This window comes from Acanthochromis polyacanthus, chromosome 4 (assembly GCF_021347895.1).
Source record: "Acanthochromis polyacanthus isolate Apoly-LR-REF ecotype Palm Island chromosome 4, KAUST_Apoly_ChrSc, whole genome shotgun sequence".
Lineage (NCBI taxonomy): Eukaryota > Metazoa > Chordata > Actinopteri > Pomacentridae > Acanthochromis > Acanthochromis polyacanthus.
The window spans coordinates 8,135,500-8,160,076 of record NC_067116.1 but is presented as its reverse complement, the minus strand read 5'-3'; the positions used below and the strand labels follow the sequence as shown (position 1 = coordinate 8,160,076).

The following is a 24,577-nucleotide window of genomic DNA, read 5'->3' as shown; positions in this document are numbered from 1 at the left end:
GCTGGAGGACTTAAAACATTTTAAAAGTTCTATTTAGATCATATATGACAGAACTGAAGCTGTCTGATAGTGGGTTTGTGCAGCCAGAAGCAATAACAACTTGATATGTGATTGGTTATTTATACTGTGGTGGTTTGACGCATTGGTGCCAATGCCAAACGTGACGTCCAGCCCTGTCTGAGAACATCATAAACACTATGTACCCAATGCACTCCACAAACACTGGAAGGAAACCTGTGTGTATGTGTAGGGTTGTTCGAGGCTATGTGGAATGGACAAGAGGACAGGGAGACGAGGAGGTTATGGTTACAGATGGCAGTTGATCTAATTCAGGCCTCTAATTTTGGAACTTTTTTGGCTGTTAAGGCTCTCATCAAGTGTGTGCTCTGGTGTGATTTAAGCAGAGCAGGATTACACCCTGGTGGCTCAGTACCAAGAACAAATGTGAAGCTTGCCACAGGATGATGTGATATCACAACTCCTGCTGGGAAGACACTTGAGGTGTATTCCCAGAGGAAAAGAGAATGCGTGTGACTGTGTTGTGATGCTGGTCACGAGTTGAGCAGAATGGAGCTCTTCAATTTCACCTGCAGGTTGAGTTGCACCAGAATGTCTAAAAGAGAGGTAGAGGAGTGTGAAGGTGCAGAGGCAGATCTGGGCTTTAATCTGCACCATCCAGTTCTCCAGACCCTCCCCCTTGCCGCTCTGACAGATGACAACTTTATTATTTTAGATGGCAAATCCAGCTAGCTCCCCTAAGTCTATTAGGGGTCATGTGGACAGAGCTACAGCCACAAACATGAAGAAACACTCCTGTGTCACCTCTGTGTGTATGTAGTCTTACTGCCCTGTACTCACTCTAAGTCCACAGCAGGGCTGGTTATCAACCTTCTGTATAACTCTTCTGTATGTGTCTACAGCCCTGACTACCAAAAGCTACTAAGGAACAAATGCTAGCATGAAACAATGGCCTGGTTTATACTTTGTTCACTTATTCTTCACTCACATTGTTCCTGATTTAGATTTTTAGAACTGTATTTTCATTACGGAATTAGATTTATTGTTCTTGTGCAGCTGCTATCATTAAGAAGTCAGTGCCTAAATGAAGCTTTAGTGGCAAAAAACAGTTTTTGCTTCTCATTCATATTGACCCAAGTATTGCTTTTGGTACTGGTGGTGTTCTAATGGCTTGACTATGAAAAGTTTTAAAATGATACCCTGCCATAGTTTTGTACAAACTTGCAATACACTTGTGTGTTGAACCCTTATAATCTCTCACTCTTTAATCTGATCTCCTTTCACCTGAATGACAACTTGAACTGATGACCTCAGGGGAGGCCAGTGAGACCTGGTCCAGTACTGTGACCAGGAGAAGCCTCAGTACACACATTTATACGTGCAAATTTATCTGAGTGCTTTTCATTATGGTATGAACATTAAAATTGCTACTTGTCTACACTGACAATAACGCTAAAGTGGTTACAATTAAAGTAAATTGGTTAAGATCAAATGAAACTGTTTTTTCGCTAGTCTTTATGAAGAATAGTTAATTAAACAACTGATTGAAACAATACACTTTCAGCTATATCAGTCAGGTCTAGTCATATTAATCTAAAAAGGCTGAAATAAAAAAAGTGCATCATCACATTTAGTCTGTGATTTTTTTTGTTGACAATATACAGTATCAGCACATAAAGCTCTTCCCTGACAGCTCTCAGATGTAACAACAGTTACTACACGTTAACGTTTATATTTGTTTTTTTCCCCAAAGGGAATAAAAATTAAAACTCAGGTGTGCAAATTAAAATTTAAAAATGTATTCTAAATATGGGCTGCACAGTGCAGGTTAGCACTTTGGTCTTAAAGCTAGAAGATCCCCGGTTTGTGTCCCGGCCTTCGTCGGATCTTTCTGCATGGAGTTTGCATGTTCTCCCTGTGCATGCGTGGGTTTTCTCCGGGTTCTTTGGCTTCTTGTCCAAAAGCATGCTGAGGCTAATTAAATTGTCTAAATTATCCGTAGATGTGAATGTGAGTGTGATTGTTTGTCGCTATATGTAGTCCTGTTATAGACTGGTGACCTGTCCAGGGTGTCCCCTGCCTTCACCCTCAGTCAGCTGGGATAGACTCCAGCCCCCCACGACCCTAATGAGGATTAAGGTGTATAAATAATGGATGGATGGATGTTCAAAATATTCAAACTTGATGCATAAACTCAAGTCCTTTTTCTCTCGATCAGTACTTATGGTGGGGGAAAAAAATATAAGATTACAACTTTAGAAATATTTTTAACTTAAACATTTTAGTTAATTAGTGAATTATCAGTCTTCTTTCAATTATTCTGATCGAACCAACCAATAAATAGTAAGACTCCACAACATATGTACCTGTTCGGTTGATTGACATGTTAGCGGTGCGGGACAGCTTATTGGCCGACACACGGTACAAAGAACCACGAATCCAGCACATGTCGCTTCCTCTCCACTGCTGGGTGGGTGATGGGTGTCTACCATGGGGAGCTCGAAGTCGGCTCTGAAGGAAATTCCTAAGACAAACAGGGATTAAAAAAAGAATATCTCATTGACTCATACATGTCAACTTGAAGTCAAATTTTTACAAATTTCAGTATATTACTCTTGGAAAAGAGATTCCAATTGTCAGTTTAGCTCAATTTATAAACAGTGTGAAATTTTTCAGTCATGCCTTCCCCCAACTAGAATATTATGTGCTTATCCCTCTCTCAGCTTCACCTCTCTTTTGCTCATCCTCCCTCCAGCTCTTCCACTATATATCCCTTCTTCACTTTATGTTTCCCATCCTGTAGTTTCTCCCCTCCCTCCCCCTTTCTCTCTCTCTCCCTCCCATGTCACAGCACTCTGTTAAATTGCTCCTCTAATGGAAAGGACGGCAGTGTGGAAATGGAGAGAATTGAAAAGAGGAGAGGAGGAAATCAATGAGATAATAGGCAGGGCAGGGGGCCAGAGCAGTGAGGTTGGCCCCTACACTGGAGTGTAGAGACCACACACACACACACACACATCATTATAACACACTCCTACTACAGTATGTACAGTCCACACAATCACAGGCCTTTACACACACACTCACCATTCAGGAATCACTCAGCAGGCTTGTGTATGTGTGCAGCGGCTGTACATGCGAGCCTGCAGTGTGTATGGGACTGCTGGGTGGTGGTGGGGCGGTGCAGGGGTTATGGCGATAAATTGCGCTGTCCTGTCACTTCTATTTGGGGTGGATTGGGGCTGGTGTGCAGGGCGCCGCTGGAGGTAATTTGCTGCCGTATTTCAGATGGGCTGGAAATGGGTTTAGAGCGAGAGTTCATGCCTCCCATTACAGAGAAGAGAGAGGGTTACCCCGAACGCATGCCGCGCGCAAAACAACTGACACGGACGCTTAACACGTGGAGAGCTGCTGCACTGCTGCAAATAAGAAAAAAACGGACCAAATATAAGCCTTCAGTTGCGTTCACATACATAGTCTACCTGACTCTGTGCCATAACTCAGCAGCACAGACACTGAGTTTCACCGATACAAGATCAGTGGCTGCCCTACATAGGGCAAGTGCAGCCAGGGGAGCTGTAATGGAGGCTAATGTTGGAGCGCTGACTGCCACCCAGGGAGGCTTAAACAAGGACCGGGTGGCCTGGGGAGCCACAATGGAGGTTAATGGGGATATGACATGAACAGTTAACACAGACGGCAGTTAACCCTGATACAGGGCTCAGTCAGGGGGTGACTGGGGGTGTGACTCCCAGTCTGTTAGCATGTTTTCTCACTGGGTTCATATGCTGAAGTCCAAACCTCGGAGTGACTACCCTACTGATCTCACACTCTTGTTCATTACTGCTTTAATCCCTGATATGTTTACAGGCTCTCCTCATCAAAATGCTGTTGTTCATTACCGTTTTCCAGAAAAGATGATGGGACAGCTTATGTTATCATTTGAGTGCTTGTCATGAATAGATTTCTCTGAATGTAAACATTCACAACAAAGAAAAAGAGTGTCACAGAGGGCCCCCAGAGAAGTGTCCAAACACCTACCAAACCTATGCGATGTGATGCAAGTCAAACTGTTTGATCAGGTCATCGTTCAAGGACGGGTTCAAAATGGAAGACTGGAGCTTACCAGTAGACATTAATGTACAGGTATAAAACAAAACAGCCATGTGAATGATTCTGAACAACTCCAAAGCATGTTCATTTGTGTGCAGACAAACAATAAGTATGTACCATTTTTACCAAACTGAAAATGGATTCAGACCAAACTGCCTGTGTTAAAGTACTGATAACATGTAGAAATATGCACAGATCTGAAACAGCTGTGACCATATAAGTGACTTTTTATTATTGTTCCCGTGATGTTTTCTGGAAGGCTCATTTGTGCATGAACTAAGTTGTTACAGTTCTGTGTGGCTGTACATACAGCCACATCCGTAGGTTCCACTCTCAGGCCAAACATCATTAGTGAAAAGGGCCTTTGCAGAGGCAGATTAGCAACTCAAAGGAGTAACCTGCCCATAATAAAACAAGCAAGAAGGAAGTATAAAATCAAACAGTCCAAACACATACGCCCCATAAATAATGAAATAATCCACAAACAAGTATGCTCTTTCTCTCTCCGACCCCAGCTATGGGGTAGCCTGCTTCCCCTGATGTCCTTGACCTCCAGAGGAATACTAGTTATCAGAAACATTCCAGGCTGGTCTAATGCTGGACAGTCAACTGGTCTGGAAGGCCTTTCAGTGTTGCACACTACACATATACACTAATGCTTTTATTCCTGCTCCAAGTCCAATCACGGTCATCTTGGATAGAGGTAAGTGAAGGATGTGGCTTCAGTGTTCCTTCAAAATAGAAGCGGACAGAATCACTGTGATGGGATACTTGCACACAAGGAGACGACTACTGGGATTAAAATGGATAATCCACTGGAAAAAAAAACAAAACAGTGAGGCTGCCTTATACAAAGCCTCAACAGAACTTTTAGTGTGGTGGGTTGTAGCCTAGAGGTGGTTGTTGTTAATATTAACATATAGAAAGAATGGAGAGGAAAAAAGTAGCTAACAGAAACAGCCAGTGGCAGTCTTATTCCTGAAGCCTACATCTGGTGAGTCAGACTAGCAGACTACTCTGACTGCTCACATGTAGACTTTGAGAATAAGCCTTCCACTTCTGACTCACATGTCACACAGATTACCGCTCCCCTTCTGCAATCTGCGTGCTACCAATTTCAAAGCCCCCCTCAAAACAACAACAACCTCTAAGCAGCAACCTGCACGCTGAAAATGATAAGCTTTGCCTAGGACTTATATTGTGTAATAAAGCAGGCCTACTTGGTTCTTTTGGTCAATTAACTATTTTCATGGCGGTGCTTGCCAAAGTTCCACCAAAACAATTTTTCTTAGCATTGCCCAAAACGATTGTTATTGGTGTAAACAAACACAAATAAACCCCAACGTTTTTTCTCCGATAGCATAATAATGATGAGGTGCTGCTGGACCATTATCAGAACTGACACAGCACTGTGGAGATAGATAAGACATGATAACATGAGATAACATTTTTATTAATCTTGAAGGAAGTTCTTGTGCCCTTCTGCTCAAAGAAAAAGAAAAAAATGACATAAGAAATACAGTTTCTAAAAAACAATAACTCCAAAGTCAAAACTGTGACTACCACCCAAAGAAGATTGCATACATTTGTAAACCCATTGACACAATTTAAACCTAGGGTCAGACCTGCTACAAAAAGTACAAGTTGTATTTATTAAATGAGACTGGGCTTATGTCACTCGAAACATCATGTACACAAAAAACGGAAACGAAATAAATCCCAGAATTAGAGAAAGTAGAGGCAGAGCGATCGGCATGCTTTCTTAATTACCTGCATGATAAATCATATTTATTGTCAGTAAAATTTCTATAAATAACCTCATTATTTAACTGATTCAGCATTAAAGTACAGTGAGTAGTGCACGCTTTTAGATATGTTATAAAGTAGAAAAATATTCACTGGAGGTCAGAGTAAAAGAACTTCAAGTCATCAAAAAAGAACAGTAAAAAATATGGAGGAAAAAAGGAAGACATAGAGGACGTGGCAAGGGTGAAAAGAAACTCCCTTGAGACTAGTCTGTATGTGTGTGTATGTGTGTGTGCAGGTGTGTGTATGTGCAATGCTCTGACCATGCGATGCACAGATAAAGGAGAGCGCAATTCAGCACTACCGGTGCCGTTGATGAATGATCCGACTTTTGTTTTAGTGACAGGGAAGAATTTGGAGGGTCGCGCGACTGCTCAGAATAATGCTGCCCTTGTCTATTTGTCTGCAACCCAAGCATTAGGAAGCTCATATTGGGAAACAGTTACCCTTGAAACAAAGCGCAGCAAAAACAGTCATCTGGCTAATTCCAGCCGTTAGACTGCTCTGCTGCTCTTCCTCAGGCACTTAAAGGAAATCCAAAGCAGTATCATTATGCATCACAACGCTATCAAATCCAACTCAAAGGAGGAAAACTGCAATGAAATAAAAACATTTTACTGTAGGAAACAAACTTTAAAAACACTATGGAGAGTGTTTGTGTAGAATACAGTGTTAACAGCAGCAGAAGAGGATCATAACCCATCAGTCTGGGTGACAGGTGAATGACTAATGTGATAAGTAATGAGGAAATGAATGAATTGGGGTATAAAAAGGGATGAATGGGGGAGTGAATGCGGGGAAAGCAGGAGAGAAGTGAAGAAGAGGGAGTGCTGCTTCACTTTATTGCCCAGTCTTCTACATCCTGTACTGATCAATACTGAAGCACTAAAGGAGATGAGCGCCTGGACCAACTGAGCATGTGTGTGTGTGTGTGTGTGTGTGTAGATATCTAAATATATATGCCACTCAATGAAAGAATACTTATTTGTGGTTGGGGTGTCTCATCATGTCGGAGGCTTTAACATGTATGCCAGAAATAAGTAAATTAAAAAAAAGATGGAGGCAAACGGATGACAGTGAGACAAACGTTGATAAAATGAAAGAACATAAAACCAAAGAAAGAACAGCAACAGCGCAAACATAAGGGTATAGAATATTAAAAAGGAGTTCAGGGGAGGGAAAAATAGGGAGGGCACGAGAGAGATGGAGGGAGGGTTGGGCTGTAATTTATCCTCCGTGTGCATGCTTTACGGCTTTCTTAATTCAACTCCTGCTACTATTAATGGAGTTAATGTTGAGATTATATCTATTTTCTGGTGGCAGGGCCTGAAATACTGCAGCCGATTCCCCCGCCTCTTCAAACTGCCACCCAGCGCTAAATCACCCGCCATTGCTCGTTACGGCTAAAACTAGGTAAGAGCACTGCATGTTGGGTAGGGAGAGACTCACTTCCTGGTGGCCTGTGAACAGAACAATTCTGAGACTACGTGGATTAAAGGGCTTGGCTAAACAGGGTTGTAAGTCTGATGTAGAAGTGAAACAAATCATAAATTAACAGTTAAATTGTTGTAATACAAAAAGCATTTGATGTGAAGCATGATTGGCAATAAAAGAATAAGGAGGAGCTATAGAGGGTGACAGCCTATGAAACTGGTCAGGTGTTGTAAAGTGAACCTTTCAACTGACACCTAAACACAAAAAAGGTTCAAGTTGCTGCCAAATAACACTAAATTCTATGATATGATCCAATTTCTACATAAAATACTTTGTCAAAATATCTGGATTGTCTGTTTGGTTAGGGTGACATCAGCAGAGGGTTTTTAAATACTTATATTCTAGAACCATACACCAACACTGTTCAATACTGCAATGCCAAAATCCCTTGCAGCAAATATTGAAGTCACGCAGTTCCTATGTCTTTCTTAATTTTGCTGTGAGGATATCCATGCCAAATGAATCAAATGTCAAATGACCCATCTGAATAATGACTGACTCAATAAATAAAAATCATGGAATGAAAGAGATTTAAAACTTCCCCTTTAATACTTGAAGCCGCTAACGAAGCATGTCAGTTGCAAATTTTTCTGCACTGTTGTTATTCCACCTAGGACTGCGGCAGGGTCATGTGACAATCACTGATGACAAAAAGTGACAACATTCTACGTTCATGGTTATAATAGTACGTAGTCCTGTCTCCTCAAGAACAAAGCTGAAATAATTACACAGTGTGGCCGAACATAACCTGTAAGATCAGAATATTATCACGGAGAGTCTGTGTGTCAGTAACATTAAAGACATTGTTCAAAAAAATGAAATCACATCACAGATTAGGGGGAAAATACTTGTGGAACTACTCTCAACTCTTCACAGCAATATCTTATGTTAATGTAGGCAACGATGGTCATTACATCTGTCTCACCAAAGGATGCTTCTTGTTTGGCTGTAAAATGTCAGTGCAACCACATCAGAAATAAAATGCAACATTGTGTAGCGTTTCTCTTTGTTCTGGATCAAAACAACCAATCTACAGGAATAAATGATCATTGTATGCATGCTTGAGTTTAAAATTTAGAAACTTTGGCTTCATATTTAAATGAAAGACAAAAAGCAGGAGAAATACATGCTTAGATTTCTCAAACTTTTTTTTTTAGAAGAATTCAGCAAAACCCTAAAACGAATATCAAAAGGCCTCATTTAAACATCCATGGGAAGGTGGAGTCTGTCTTGACAAGATATTGGTGTTATGTCACCATGTCAAATCTATACAGGTTGTACTATATAACACAAGGGTGGTGTTTTGTTTTCACGATGCACTGGGTGCTGCTATGAACAGGCACAGAGATAAGAGCTGAGAACATATGAGGACAAGCATCAGTGAGTCAGATAGGGCAAAGATGAAGAGCAGCACTCAGTAGTTAAGAGCAGAGAATATGAGCTCTTGCTCCACTCAATAGCTTCAAATTGATAAAAATGGTGGTCTTTGGAATTAAACAGATAGATAAGCATGAGAAAGGAGTGGGAGAGAGGAGAGGTAGTGGACTCTCCCTGGGGACCCAACCTGTCCCTCTCCCTCCCTATCTCTTTCCTCACTTCTACACACTTGGTGATATTTCACAGGATGTCACACGGCTCAAATTGAAAATCCCTTGATGAATCAATATTTACTGCAGTGGCTAAATGAATAGTAATAAGTCACCAGAGACTGAATCCAGCCACAGTCCAGGCCCCTCTTTCTCACCAAATCTGGATTACACAAATGAACCCCATCACTAACACACACTAAACACACATACACACAATGCTTGGAGTGTGAATTGCTATCTGAACAAACAACAACTTCATTTCTTTCACATGCAGACATTTGGAACAACTTTCCACAGAAACAACACATATATGAAATCTGTTTACAGTGATGTTTGTGGGTGCTCCTCAGTGACACAGACATTGTTTCTGAAGGCAGACGTTTGACATTCTACAGTTTCATTTAGCAGACACTTTTGTCCAAAGCGACGTACAACACAAGCAAGAATTCAGACATAAGGAAAAACCTTTAGTAAGTGCAAACATGACATGTGGATCACTCAAAAACTCAGGACCTGACACTCAAATTATCTAATGCCTAAATACCACTATGGGTAAAAGACCCAATATGCTTTTTAATAATTAGGATAAACTACCCTTGGAAGAGTTCATATTATGTGTTTTCACTTCCTGACGTGTGCTGTAGATTTTTTGCATGTGTAAAAGGTCTGCAAAGTCCACACCAAAAAAAATGTATTCTCTCTAACAGAAAGCACTGCCTGTTACCTCCCTAAACACCTTGTTTGAAGTTTAGAAGTGCCTATTTATGCCCCCATGTGATACATTCGCATAAAGCCTGCCCAGTGGCTAGTTTGGCCTGGTCTCAAACAAAGGGTGAGCTGCTTCTGCTTGGTCTTAGGCTAAAATGTATCAACCACAAGGACAGCATACCAAATGTTCTGCTGGTGTCTGGAAGAGTAAACAAGAATCTTCATGCACTCAAAAGACCCAGTGGATATCCTAGTGGAGATGCTCAGAAATGGTGGACACTTCAACAACAACATAGAACCAATAAGTAGGGACCGGGTAGAATTTAGAGGTGTGGTTTGAATGAATGATGCCTACCAGCTGATGAATCAGAGCTGGATGGGCTTTTCAAGCAGGTGAAGTCTGTAGAGATTTTGACAGTTATCATATTTAGATAGTTAGCATCATTCACTACAACTGTCCGATTTACTCCCCCTCCATTCCCCCTCCCTTTCCTCCTGTCCTGTGCACGAACACAAACATGCAGGATTGTGTGCATGAATGCGTACAGCACACGATGGAACAGTGTCGAGTAGATCAGCCCAAGCTGCTTTGTGTAAAAACAAAGGATTTTTCCAGCACATACACAGAGCAGACCGCTAGCAGACTATAATCTGTCAATGAGCAGAAAAAGGGCATTCAAAGGCACAAAAATGAAAAATTTGCAATATTTTCAATATCAAAAGTTTCCAAATTATAAATGCTTAACCTCCTGAGCCCAAGCTCGCTTGCAGGTTTGAAGGGTATGTTATCTTTATAGAATATCGCCCAAATTACACCACACAGTCTGTAAAAATACAAGAATGACTGAGCAGCCTACTTACAAGGACAAGACAGGAGACAGTTGCAAATTACAAGTGTGAGTGGTGAAAGATCCATAACATGTTTTCACATGTATAACGTCCAGTACTGGTAATAAGTGTGGGCACTTGGAGAAATGTTGGACCTGCTGATCCCAGATTTTTTGCAAAATAAATAATAAAATTAAACATGGTACGAGTTATTGTTTTTCCTTTTTAAAACTTTATGGCATTACAAGTTTGGTATACTGCAAAAAATAAAAAGAAGCCCATTTTGAATTAGCTTTACTTTCAGCCATGGTTGGACTGTTTCCATTGAGACATGGGATAAGCTGCTTCTACTCAGTACTGCTTTAAATACTTAAAGTCAAATCATAAAAATACAACAAAACACAAAAGAAAAAGAAAAATCAGAACTGTAGTTTTGCAAACCTATAGCCAAATGACATATTATCACCATTATCAAAGTAATTAATTGAGATTCAGCAGTCCAGATGTAACACTCTGTGCCAACGCATGCAATTAAACATCGCCCTCTGACAACCAGCTGTGTGGTAACAGTGAGTGACAGGTGAAAATAAAAGGGCACAAAGAAAGAAACCACCTATGGTACAGCGTTTCCTACACTGATCAAGATTGTTCTGCAAGTCAATTTTACAAAGCCTCTGATTAAAGGAGACAGTGTGTTATTGCAGTGGAAAACGATACTCAACAAAATACTTACAGTAACATACCATTACTGATGACATTGCTAATCTACAACTAAGGAATTTGTGTACATTAGCAGAAAAACGTGTGTCATGTTTAGATTTAGCAAAAATGCAATACCTGCTGGTTCCAGACACTTAAATTTCAGAATTTATATCTGCTTTACTGAGTGCGAATGTGAGACAGTTTACTCTATTCTCTACACATTAAGGGGGAATTTTACCTTCAAATATGACAGATTTGGGTGAAAAAGTCAAATTTTGAAAAAGATGATTATCATATACCTAAACATGTATTCTTTCTCCTGATTAATTTTTATTTTTATTTGATTGCTTATATAATGAGTCATCATCAATCATAAACTTTAAGTGCCGATATCTCAGAAGTCGATTTTCGGACACACATAAACTGCCCCTTAATTTATCTTCTGACGCTTTTGACCAAAACTTCCCATTTTTGGTAGCTTGGAAAATCCAAACTGAATCTCCATGTAATCTCCAATCTCCATGTTAGGAGATACAGGAGAGTCAGTTTGGCATTGTGCGAATTGAATCGCGTTTCCCTCCCAGTACAGTTTGGTACGACCAATCATAACACGGGAGGCAGGAGTTAATGCTGCGTCATCTTCAGCGCCTGGATTACCCATAAAGAAGATGCCGGAGGAGGGGGGGGGGGGGCCAAAGCGAATCTTTTTGTAGTCTCTTGGCGTTTTGGATGGCATTAGTCGTTGCCTCTTTTCACTTGACGTTTCCGACGATGAGGAGGCAGTGGATGGCTCGTTGCTTTCGGCTTCTTGCCATTGTTTGTACAGAGGAAAATCCCGTTCCAAACGTGTGAATAAATTTAAGCAACTTTTACACATACGCACAACTTGGATTGGCTCCGATTTAAAGTTATTCCTAACACCGCTAATCGTTTGGAAGGAGTCTTTTGTTGCGTAGCCTTTTCAAAAATAAGTGTTGTACTTGAGAGTACCCCATGTACTCGCAGATTTTTGTGACAAAAACGGCAGTAATCATTCACCGTGACGCTTTCTCGGCTGCATGCCATTGTTGTTTGGACTACATGGACTTCAAGGTCGATTTGTTTGTGCACCACATCCGTGTTACGCTGATTGGTTCTTTCTCGTTCAAGCTGCAATGGTTAGCCCCTCCTTTTTGAAATCGTCTCGTATCATCACAATGCCAGACTGCCTTTATTTGTATTTATATTAATACATAAATAAAGTCAGTCTGGATTTTCCAGACAACATTTTTGGCATGCTGGTAGTATAGGCTATGTAGAATGCACCTATTAGCCATTTTTTTTGATAACTTCATTCTATGCTGAGTTATATACGAAAATCCTTGTAGCAATTGTTTTATTTCATTACCATGGTAACCACAGCAAATTATGTCAAAATGCCTAATAGGTGCACAGGTCCCAACTTAAAGTACTACGTGGTGCATTGGTATCATTTTATGTTAAATATTGCATGAGATTTTGCTTGGGGCAAATACAAGATGTAATTTTGGGTTCCATAATTCAACAGTATTTAATTTTAATCCAGTTATTCAAAATGAAAAAAAGTTGGTTTCACAGTAAAGTTGGTGTTTAGAGGTCTCTAAAAATGCATACCTTATCTTAAAAGTGTGTGCAATATGAAACTTTTAACATTGGTCATTTTTAGGTCTCGGCCGGGTGAAGCTTCCCCTTAACTGATCATCAAAATCCAACACAACAGCCTGTTCAGAGCCTCCATGACCATACTTACAAACAGTACTTAATCTCGCAGTGTCGAAGCAAAGCTCAGCACGTCGTACTTAATAAATCCCATTTTTCAGCGGGACGAAGCTATGAATGAGGTGTTAATGTCCATCACCCGTTAATGACCTCATCTTAAACATTAATTAACTCACTACCTCAGAAATGACCTCAACACCAAAGTGTCATATCACACAAAAGACTTTCTCCATTATGTGAGACTTAAATATTGGTACAGAATAACAGAGAACTGTCTGTTTCTAGCTTTTTAAATATGATAGAAAGGGAATCTGTTTAAATTTGGAGTATTTGTCAAACAAAACAAGCAATGTATACATAAAACAAGGACAACACTTGTGGCTGATGGAAACTGTGACAGACACTTTACAATTTAATGGCATTTTTGACTGACCAAAAAAAATAAGACTGAAATAAACCAGTAATAAAAATATTTACTAACAAGAGTCCAATTCAAGTGTTTTTACTGTAAAATCACGACTCAGTGGTAGTTTATTATCTTGAGTAAGAGCATGGAACTGACAGAAGAATGAGTGTGGAGACAGAGGAGATGAAAGTCAGACTAATGAAAATAGGAAAAAAAGACAAGATGGGGCTGTAATGACATCAAGAAAAAGACCCATTCCCCCTACTCGTCTCTCCCTCTCTGTATCTGTCCTGGGTTTGATGCTTTCCCTGCTGGTGTAAATTAATGTGAGGAGCACATTGGTGTAAATGGTTTATTCTCTGGGTTGTCTACTGTTTAAAAATGAGCGCAATAAATTTGTGACCTCTTCCACTCATGCTACTCATGACGGTGACAAAGAAGACAGGGTGCTGATCTGCACCAACAGTACTATCCACTGCGGCACATTAAAGGAAGACCTGCAGGAAGTCTGTGTGTATTTGTGTCTGTTAAAACATGCTACCTGGCAGACTGGATCCTCTTGGTTCGCCAGGAGAGGGCTGGATTATAGTGCAACGTGTGCATGGTGCTGAACCCCGGGCGGGTCACCATCTTGTAGTGAGTCCTGAACACCCGTTGGGAGGCGGGGCTACGATGGAAGGAAGAGGCGGGATCTAGGAACAGCAATAATTACAAACAGATGAGTGAAAAACTCGTCAAATGCAAATCTGACCCCACACACACATCCAGTTAAAAATCTAGTCAGTGTGTGTGTGAAAAGACGCACATTTACACATCATTTTGAATGCAAAAAAACATGTATACATGCACAAACACACATGCACACACTCATATACACGCACACAAAAGTTTGTCTGAGGACTCTGGCAGGTGTGCTCTTTAATAAGCTTCACGTATAAAAATGAGAGGGAATAACAAAGGCAGAATTTTTATGAGTCTAATAAATCATATGCTCTGTCTCTTTCCTCGGTGCCTTCATTCCTCCTGCCCAGCCTCCCTCCTTCCCTCTCACTTTAAGTCTCATTCGTTATATCATTTTACAAATCCATCAGAGAAGCGGCATAACAGTAGAGCGATCGGAAGAGAAAAAAAGGGGACTAAGTGTTTTTCTTTATTTATTTATTTGACTGTGTATCCATCATGTTGTTTTATGATGGCCCGGGCTGGCTGACGCACTTGCACAAAGAACAGAATTTGCATTGTGGATAGTCTAAGTCCCTGTTTGAATGAGTTTACCAAGATCAAAGACTACACAGACCAGGAGCCTGTCCACCAAAATCTGAAACGTAAAGTTGCTGTGAATAACTGCAGAAGTTATGTTTCTTTTTAGGTCTAAACCTCTGCCCCTACAATAATTGACGGTAATAACTTGGTGTACATCAGAAACTGAATTGCCCCTAGGGGATAAATAAAGCTATCTGAATCCTGAGATTTGTCATGAAACAATCTTTTCCTATAAAGCTATATAAAGCCCATAGAGTCAAGAGAACACAGCAGCATTGCTTTATTCAGAGGTAAAAACAGAAAGTTGGCACATACCTGAAATGTCCATCATTGTACATTATCACTATACACACACAACTGTGGTAAGAACAGTAGGTCAAACTGAAGTAGACTATAAACTGGCTTTCATTTCAGACAGTCAGAATTATCTCTTTGAGCCAATTATCTCATCTGTCTAACTTTGAATTGTTCCTGTCTCTGCTGCACACTAGTGTCAGAATGATGTAAATCATTCTTACCCTGCCAAAACGCAACCGTCTAGCTGGTCCCATTCTTCACATTTTCATCACTAGAGTCCAGCCTTGTCACCGGCTGTGTAAAATGATGACTTAACAATGGTGTCTAATCACCAGAGTCTCCTCACATATCTTTTCAGCTGTTCTTTTTGTGCACACTATATCAAACAAATTCATTTTTAATAACTCTTTAATGTGTTCTTTCAATGAAGTCTCTCCTAACTGAATTAAATTTGGCCAATCTTGGATTTTACTTCTGTTATGTTTTTACTATGGTCCCACATCTCAGCTATTGACTAGTATGTGTGTACAATACATTTACGATCCAAGAGAAACAAGAACCCAAGTTGTAGTAAACTAAAAATAGACTTCAGGGACAACCATTCACACAAAGGATTTTTACACTTTGTGGAAAATTGCATTTGTAAAACGGCTTTCATGAATTGAAAAGGTACAAAATATCCATAACTACAGACTGAAAAGTGAGATTTCATGCAACATGAATCAGTTGCAAAACATATTCATTCAAATTGTTCCACCACAAAAAATGTCAATCTGCACTACCTCTACCCCCATCTACAAATCATTCACTGGGGTGGTCAGTGATGGCACTTCGTCTTCCTAATGAGTAAAGAAAGGATAGATTGAGGAGAGGTGTGAAAGAGGGATAACAAATGTGTTTATGTACCCGCTGAGGAGCTCATTTCCTATCACCTCTTTCACAAGTTTTTAATTGCCAATTGTCAGGATTGTTGCCATTTTAATTAGCGTCCAATAGCAAACCGTGACCACACGGGCTGCAGTGACAAACAATAAAATGATTCGATTTCCACATCTGCACATTCCACCTCTCTCTCCACTCCTCCCCCTCATTCTTCCTCCCCCCACGGGAACTGGTTTCATTTGTCAGCCGTGATGCAGCTCTGGATCAGCTGGAGAATTCATCTCAGACAAACATTTACTGTTCAACAAATCACCGAGAGCTTGGGGGGGGCTGCCGAAATACTGACTGCATCTTTGTGACACAGACATACACAGACACACACACTGTGGTTTACACATGTAGACTTATGCAGATGTATCATATGTTTACATAACGTTCGGTACAAAAGCTAGAATTTTATGTTATTCTGCCTGTGCCATTCTGATGGAGGCAGGTTCCCAGGTAAATTGTAACAGGACATCTAAACAAACACCAAGCCAATAACTATGTTTTGTGAGATCAGCATTGCTACACTGGACCTTCCCATCAAACCTTGGATCTCTACTCATTTGTTGTTGTGTTTGCTTTTTTTTTTTTTTTTTTTTTAGTAAAGACCAATTCATATTAGAATGTATATCATATACTGGGTTACAAAGGGCAATGTGAATTCTGACACATCCATCCATCCATCCATCCATCCATCCATCCATCCATCCATCCATAAATCAGGAGGACTGCCTTCTGACTCCGCTCCTTCTTCATCACAATGTCCTGGTACAACGGCCACATTACTGTTGACACTGCACCAACCCATTTGTCCATCCCATGCTCCATTTTACCATCACTTGTAAACAAGATCCCAAGATGCTTAAAACTCCTCTGCTTTGGGCAGCATCTCACCAAGTCACAGGGATCAATCCATTGGGTCGCAAGTGCTGACTCTCATCCTGGAAGCCTCGTGTTTGGCTGTTCATGATCTGATGAAGCCAACAGAGCCACATCATCCACAAAAAGCAGAGGCGGGACTCTAAAGTATTTACATCAGACACCCTTCTCATCCTGGTTGCACCATGCAGGGTTCTCGCCAGCGCATTTCAGCGTAACGGCCCGTTACGCTGCCATAACGGACCCGTTACACTGTCTAACGGCCCGTTACGCTCAGTTTAAAAGATTACGCTGTGATTAGGGCCGCTACGCCAGCGCATTTCAAAGATTACGCTGTTGTTATGAGAGTGTGTGGCTCCGTCATGAGAGTGAGAGAGAGAGCAGCGCCTGTGTGGGAGGGAGGGGGAGGGAGGGGGAGAGCGAGTGAGAGAGACAGCAGTCAGTGCCATGGTCGGTGCAGTCGGAGGAGGAGAGAAGGTGTGTAGTTGCTGGTTTGGCGGTACTGTGCGGTTCAGCCACTGTTGATAGACAATAAAGGCTGCAGTGTTCTTCGATGCGGCTGGGCTCCTGTGTCTTTGCCTCTACGGCTGCTGAGGAAGTGAAGGGGGTTAACCCCGGGCTTCCTGACCGACCTGGCCGAACAGGAAGGGTTAACACTGTGATTAGGGCCGCTGCGCTGTTATTTTGACAGATAACGCCATGTGCGTTTGTTTTTATCAACTGGGTGCCTATCTAGGTTAATTTATGTCTCCCCACCTCAGCCATACTTTCCTGTCTATTGCGCGCGCGCGCGTTCCCGTCTATTGCGCGCGCGTGCAGGAGGACCTGCCGTTGCGCTGAAAAAAATCCTGGCGAGAACCCTGCCATGAGATACCCTCCGTGACTAATACAAACAGGTTCGACATTAGGGGTAACCCTGAGGTAGTCCAACAATCACTGGACACATCTTTGACTTTGTGCTGAGAACACAAGCAGCTCTTACTATGGTGGTACAAGGAACAAATGGTTTGTAGCATTGACCCTTGTAGCAGGCTATTCCTGCATTATCCCCTACAGATTGTGGGCCTTGTCCAGGTTCACAGAACACATGTGGTCTGGATAGTGAAACTTCCATGACCCCTCTCAGCAACTCCACAAAAGGTAAAGAGTTGGCTCATCGTTCCATGGCTCTGGTCCAGTTCTTGAATAGCAACACTGAAACAGTTGTCTGTTGGCTTGATGGTTGCTGCGACTGCACTTGGAGATACATTCAAAGTTTGTGAAATTTTCTGAAATTTGACTGACCTTCAGTTCTTAAAGTACTGATGGACTTTCGTTTCTCTTAACTGAGTTGAGTGGTGTTTGCCATAATATGGATTACAACAGTAATCAAATAGGAGCTGTCAACTGTGTACTAACCCTGCCTTTGCACAGCACAACTGTTGATCTCAAACACATAAAGAAGAGAAGAAATTGAACAAACTGACTCTTGAAAAGGAACACTTGTTAATTCAAAACCATTCCAGGGAGACTACCTCATGAAGCTGGCTGAGAGAATGCCAAGTGTGTGCAAAGTTGTCATCAAAGGAAAAGAGGGCTACTTTAATGAATTTAGAATATTAAACAATATTCTGTTTTGTTTAACACTTTTTGTTTACTACATAATTCCATATGTGTTCTTTCATAGTAGCATCATTGGTCAAGTCAGGTTGTGTTACCTGGTACAATTTAATCCAGTATAACCTGCCGCATTGAAAATGGGTGGATGGTTTACCCAGGTCTCAGTCTCCAAAGGGTGTATGAACTCAGTAGTAACCAGCCAACCATCAGACATAGAGTGGGGCCCCATGTAAACTTAAGTTTACATTCCAACTTAACCGCTCCTGCACCTGCAGAACATAGCAGACGTATTGGCGGTGCCTCTCCTCTGATTAAGATGTACTGCAGGCGAGAGAAGCACTTGATAAGTAGGAGGGCAACCCAAGTTGCCTCAAATGTCCTGGCTTGAAGATCGGCTCATGTGAAGAGACAACGGAGATGCCTGTCTACCACTATCTATAAAACCTGGCTGATCTTCTGCATAATCAGCAATGACTGAAGCTGACCTGAACTGAACTGTTCTTTCATAGTCTTGATGTCTTCAGTATTAATCTACAATGTAGAAAATAAATAAAATAAAATAAATAAAAGCTATTGAATGAAAAGGTGCGTCCAAACTTGTGACTGGTACGGTATATCATTTTCAGAAAAAAAAATTGCACAATAACACTGGTACTGATTTCAGCTACATTGCTTGTTCTGTAGGTGAAAGTATGTGTGTTGGGTTACAAAAGAGACCCCAGTAAAAAAAAAAGAAAGAAAAAAAGAAAGACAGCACAAGAGAATGAGGTAGAAAGAGTATATGCGTGGGGGTAGTGGTTTGTACAGGATTAGTTGCCTGGCTTGTAGTCACTTTTTCTCCCACAATCCATCCGTACTGCAGTCAGAGCTATTTGGGTGTCCTGGCAGATGACAAATAGGGCTTGTCAAAGGTGCTGCCACGATTCCCACCCTGCAACCTCGTACTGCCCTTCCCCCCGCATATCTAACCTGCACCTCAATCTGCCTCTAAACGCTCACTGCAAACATCATGACACCCACCGTGTCCAAGACGCAGTCACACAGCTGTTCCAGCTTGGCTACTGTTTAATGATATCTATAGTGAGCTGTGCTATGGGTGTGTGTTTGTGAGTGCGACTGTGTGTGTGTGTCAGCAGGGATGGATGGACGGTGTTGCTCTGATTGTAAACCACTGCAGGTTGTGTTGGTTGAGTGGCTCTGGGAGCAATGGGGTCTCAATCTTCCAGTATAGGACCATGACCAATGAGCATGTGAACACATACGCGCACACACAAACGCACACTTACTCACACATATACACCTGGGGTCTCAATCTTCCCTTAATAGACCTTTGACAGTGGCCTGCCTTGCAAGCGGTGCCTTGTACTGTAAAGACACCATTTGCAGACGCATGCAGCTCGCACGCCGTTCATCCATCTCTCACTGACTTGCTGCTGTGAATCCACAGATAATCTACTCTCGTCGCCTCACGCTGAACTCATCGCTCCTTCTGAAAGTGCTCCGGCTCCCCGTCACAGTCCCACATTAAAGGTTGAGTCAACACGTTCTCTCTGTTACTGAACCAGGAGTTCCCTACTCCTGGCCAGGTACAACAGATGTGATAAGAATTTTGTTTGTGATGACAATAGCTCAGCATATATCAAGACTGATGCCAGTCCTGTCTCGATAAACTAGAGTGGCTACTGGTAATGATGTGTTCAGTTCATTTGGTCCTTCATTTTATTAACAGTTAACACTGGATTTTTATAGTTATTCAGTTTTTAGTCCCACAATAATCCTTGTCCTTACAGTTCTTTACACAACAGCAGACATGTCTTTTGTCTCTTCATGATATTCATTACAAAAGAACTTGTATCCTCACAGTGCTATTACTCTATCATCAAAAATGCTAAGTTGAATAAACAATCTTGAACTCTTTCCTCCTTATTATGACAATTTCTGCATTAAAGTTAGAGTTAGCTATTATAATTTTACACACGATATTGAATTGTGAATATCTACTAAAGTTCTCTAGCTGGTCATTCTGTGAGTGCACTGGAAAAAATATCTAAACAATCTTCCCCCTTCGACAATGACGGAGTTCAGCTTTCATTATTTTTTCATACAAACATGCTTCATCTTTGCATTTCAGAGTTGTGCTTTTAATGAATTTGTGAGATAAAAACATCACAAATCATTTGTGGATTTACATATTAATAGGTCCAATTATGTAGTATATAATAAGATCAACTACTCCACATTGAATACCTGTGATGTGAGTATGGAGGTTGTACTATGTATGATTCTTGAGATATGATAATTAAAAGACATTGTGACTTGATAGGGAATATAAAAATGATTCAAATGAGTTCCACACAATGACATATCTACAGATTCTAATAATGCTTGAAAAGAGAGAACACTGGTATTGGATATGTAGGTGATACTGGCAGACAGAGTAGACGTATCATAATTAATACTTGGAGAGAAATACACCAAATAAATGTCTGGAGGGAAAACATTTGGTGCCTTCATGACATTTAAAAATTCAACAGCATCAATCTGTTGAACCAGTGTCCATGTTAAGATTATGTTATGCTCAATCAGAAATCATTCAGAAGATGTTGTAATGGAAACAAAAAGTGCTGATAGTTGTTCTGAAAGGCCACAGTGGAAGGAAAAGTCAGCCATCCTAGACAATTGGTGGGATGCAAGACTGTATATACCATAAAGAAGTGCAATGAGGCAAGAAACGTGAGCAGTCAGCGAATCAGACAGATTTTAAGAAAACCCTACAAAACTTGGAGGCATGGAGGCAGAAATCTGACAGATATTGCAAATAGAACCACAACAATCTGCATATCAGACCAGTAGAGTTCAAGACCCAACTTTAAGACTCTGAGATCTTTCTATGCAACACGGTTCAACCAACCTCTCAAAACAACATCATGTTCTTTCCTTGTTAATCCTCTATATGATATATATTGGTCTGATCCTCTTTTGTTAGTTCAGCTGAGGAATCTACTTAAAACTCCTGACAAATCACTAATGCAGATCCTGCTTTTTCAACATGAAGAGACAGATGTAGCATCACATAAGTGGATCTGAGTGTTGAACCAGTCCCATCCCTAAGATGACTGAGCCTCGTCTAAGCAGTGTGGACTAGACTTTGAGTTAAGTTCCATGCTCTATGTGTCTATCCTCAGCCCTCTAACTGGGACTACTGACAGGGCATTGCACTGCACCTCCAATCCTCCATCCTCTTAAAGATACCCCAGAAGTCTGCCTTGCTATACCTGATGGCTAATTCCAGAGAACTGCGGTCTCTGCCTGCCCCCTCCCTGGGAGAACCCGATGGATAATAAATCTTATTATTGACAGCGCCTGTTTCCCCTGCCATCCGTGTTCCTGTCCCCTGGGGCTCATCCTCTGACTCCCACAGCTCCAGCGCTCTTACAGAAGACAGCAGTGTCATGCTAACATCAGATTTAACAAGAGAGTTACCACAATTTAATAACCTACTGTAAGCCAACACAGTTATGATAATATGATTTCTGCATGTCTGACATCCACTGATACTTTCTGACAGACTACCCAGACATCAACAGAGGTTGCTGCCCCACCCTGCCAACAGACAGCTGCATTCCTTGGTGTTTAATATACTGCGTCCTATAAGTCATCGGAGGGCATCAGCCACTCCAACGGTATGGCCAGAATGTGAGGGGAGCAGTATATATTGCATGTGAATGAGTTTAACATCTTGTTTAGGGAAGATTAAGAAAGATGAAGAAATGTGCCGACAGAGCATATAATGTTAATATACTTCTGTGTAAAACTCCTCTAATGCTAGAGTCTTTTCAGTCTGGAAAGTTTCAAAGTGCCTCATCAACACGGTCTCACGGGGATTCGTGAAACTGTTACGTAAATTTTTTGTTTCTTTTTCTTGCGCACCAACACGATTTCGTCATGTTTTTCGTGCCGCTCACCACGAAATGTTTTTCGTGTTGCTCACAACGAAACCCGCTGTGGTAATCACAGCTGAAAGTGGTTTATACCAGCGGATTCATGACGATCTAAGCTGTCCATCGGCGTATACTGCTTGTGTGATCGCGTTTGCGGCCGCCGGCCGCCGGACATTCTTGAAATTCCTATGCTAATTGGTAAGTGTACCACCGGGTTATGGTTAGGTTATGGTTAGGTTATGGTTAGGGTTATGGTTAGGGTTATGGTTAGGGTTATGGTTAGGGACGATGTCATGCAAAATATAGCGTTGGATTCGCCACGGTTTTACATTAAAAATATAATACACACATTCGTTTGAAATACGTTCTGGGTGGCACGAAAAGTCCGCCGTTTAAAATACATTGGTGCGCATTTCGTGGTGAGCGGCACGAAAAACATGACGAAATCGTGTTGGTGCGCACGAAACCGAAACAAAAATTTACGTAACAGTTTCACGAATCCTCGTGAGATCGGGCTGGCCTCATTGCTACAGGATGGTAGAAGAGGTCATTTGGTCTACAGAAGACATCTGCCAACTGAGACAATCATTCCAAAAGTAACATTGATTTGACAACCACATCAGCTCTATATGTCACAGTGTGTGCACTGCATGACTCAAATGGTGGACATACTTTTTACTGACTTGTGATTTCTGGTCTCTGATCCCAGTCTCTATTAGCTCATTATCATTTTCAAAATAGTTGTACTTGGTTGTTTCAAGTTGTCAGTTTCGTTGTAGAGATGCCGTGTGCTGGTACAAAAAAATATCTATTCCCCAACATAAAAAGGGGTTGATAACATAAAAAGTTATTACAAGTTAGATGTCAGACAACAATGATGACATACAGTGCTGAACAATTTATTAGACTACCACTCAGAGTAAGGTGTTTGCCACTGCTGCCCTAAATTAACAGAATTGCTGATTACCAAAATATTTTTTATGTTTCTGTAATGGTTGATCCACCAGTATGTATAGCTCTTTAGTGAAAATGATATCTTTATTGCTATAACAGAATTATTGTTGGTGTCCATGAATTTTCAAATTTACTGTTTTACAAAAAAGCCAAAAAAAAAAAAAGTAAAGCACATTCTTATTTTTTGATTGAGAGGCCAAGTGACAATTATATTTTGCATTCCCAACAGAAAAAAAAATGTTTTAGTGGTTGTATTTTATTCTTGATTCATTTTTGACTTCTCAGAGAATTCCAGCGTGCTGGCTGAAATTTAGGTATAAAAACATGAATTCAGTTTGAAATTCCTCACTCCTATTCAAAATGGTGAAGCATATGGAACGGAATGAGAAAGACAAAGTCCAAATTAAAGCACTTCATGATGCTGGATGGTCTGAGACAAATAGAGCAAGACGTAAAATGTTCTCACACTGTGGTCAAGTATGCCTTGAACTCAATTGCAGAGACTGCTACTTCCAAAAGGAACAAAGGAAGAGGCTGAAAAAGTTAAGTGAAGCAGATGTCAGACACCTCAAGATCTGAGGGACTAGAGACAGAAAGATGACCACTGCTGACCTTCAGGCAGAGATTAATGCTTCTGAATTACAATCTGAGAAAGTCTCCAGAATGACCATAAGCAGACGACTGAAGGAACGTCTGGGCTCAAAAGGAAAAATAGCTGCTAAGAAGCCATTTTTGAGGCTTACAAACATCCAAAAATGCCTAAAATTTGCCAGTGAACATCAACACTGGACTGTAGATGACTGGAAGAAGATACTCTGAACAGATGAGTCCAAGTTTAAAACTCTTTGGTCAGCATTGTCATGTTTGTCTGCAGAAAAGCTGTAAACGTTTCATGGTAGATGGATTGCACACAATGAAACATGGTGGAGATTCCATGATGGTATGGGGTTCCATTTGTGGAAACGACATTAGAAAATGAGTTAGAATGGATGGTAGCATAAACAAGAAGGTTTACCACAACATCTTGGTTCATCATAGAATCCCTTCTGGATTGAACCTGATTGGTCGTAAGTTCATGCCAAGCAGACAATGACCCCAAGCATGCGTCAAACTGTACAGAGACGTCTGGACCAAGAGAAAGGAATCTGGAGTGCTGGAACTGATGGACTGGCCAAATTAACATCTAGACTTGAATCCAATTGAATAGATCTCAAAAATAAATCTCACAAAAGTTGCATCCAAAACATGCCTCAAGGAACAGTTAGAAACTATTTGGAACTCAATAACAAAAGAGATTGTGGAAAAGTCCATAAAAA

General features: G+C 41.0%; 1 protein-coding gene across 1 annotated transcript in view; it reads right to left on the bottom strand.

Annotated features, from left to right (window-relative positions):
• Nucleotides 1-24,577, bottom strand: part of zc3h3 (zinc finger CCCH-type containing 3) — an 87,093-nt gene that overhangs the window by 28,042 nt on the left and 34,474 nt on the right. Inside the window, exons 4-5 of the mRNA XM_022208417.2 lie at nt 13,943-14,093; nt 2,385-2,542 (exon numbers count right to left, since the gene is read on the bottom strand). Of these exons, the coding sequence (XP_022064109.2) occupies nt 2,385-2,542; nt 13,943-14,093 (309 nt within the window). The remainder of the gene's footprint in view (nt 1-2,384; nt 2,543-13,942; nt 14,094-24,577) is intronic.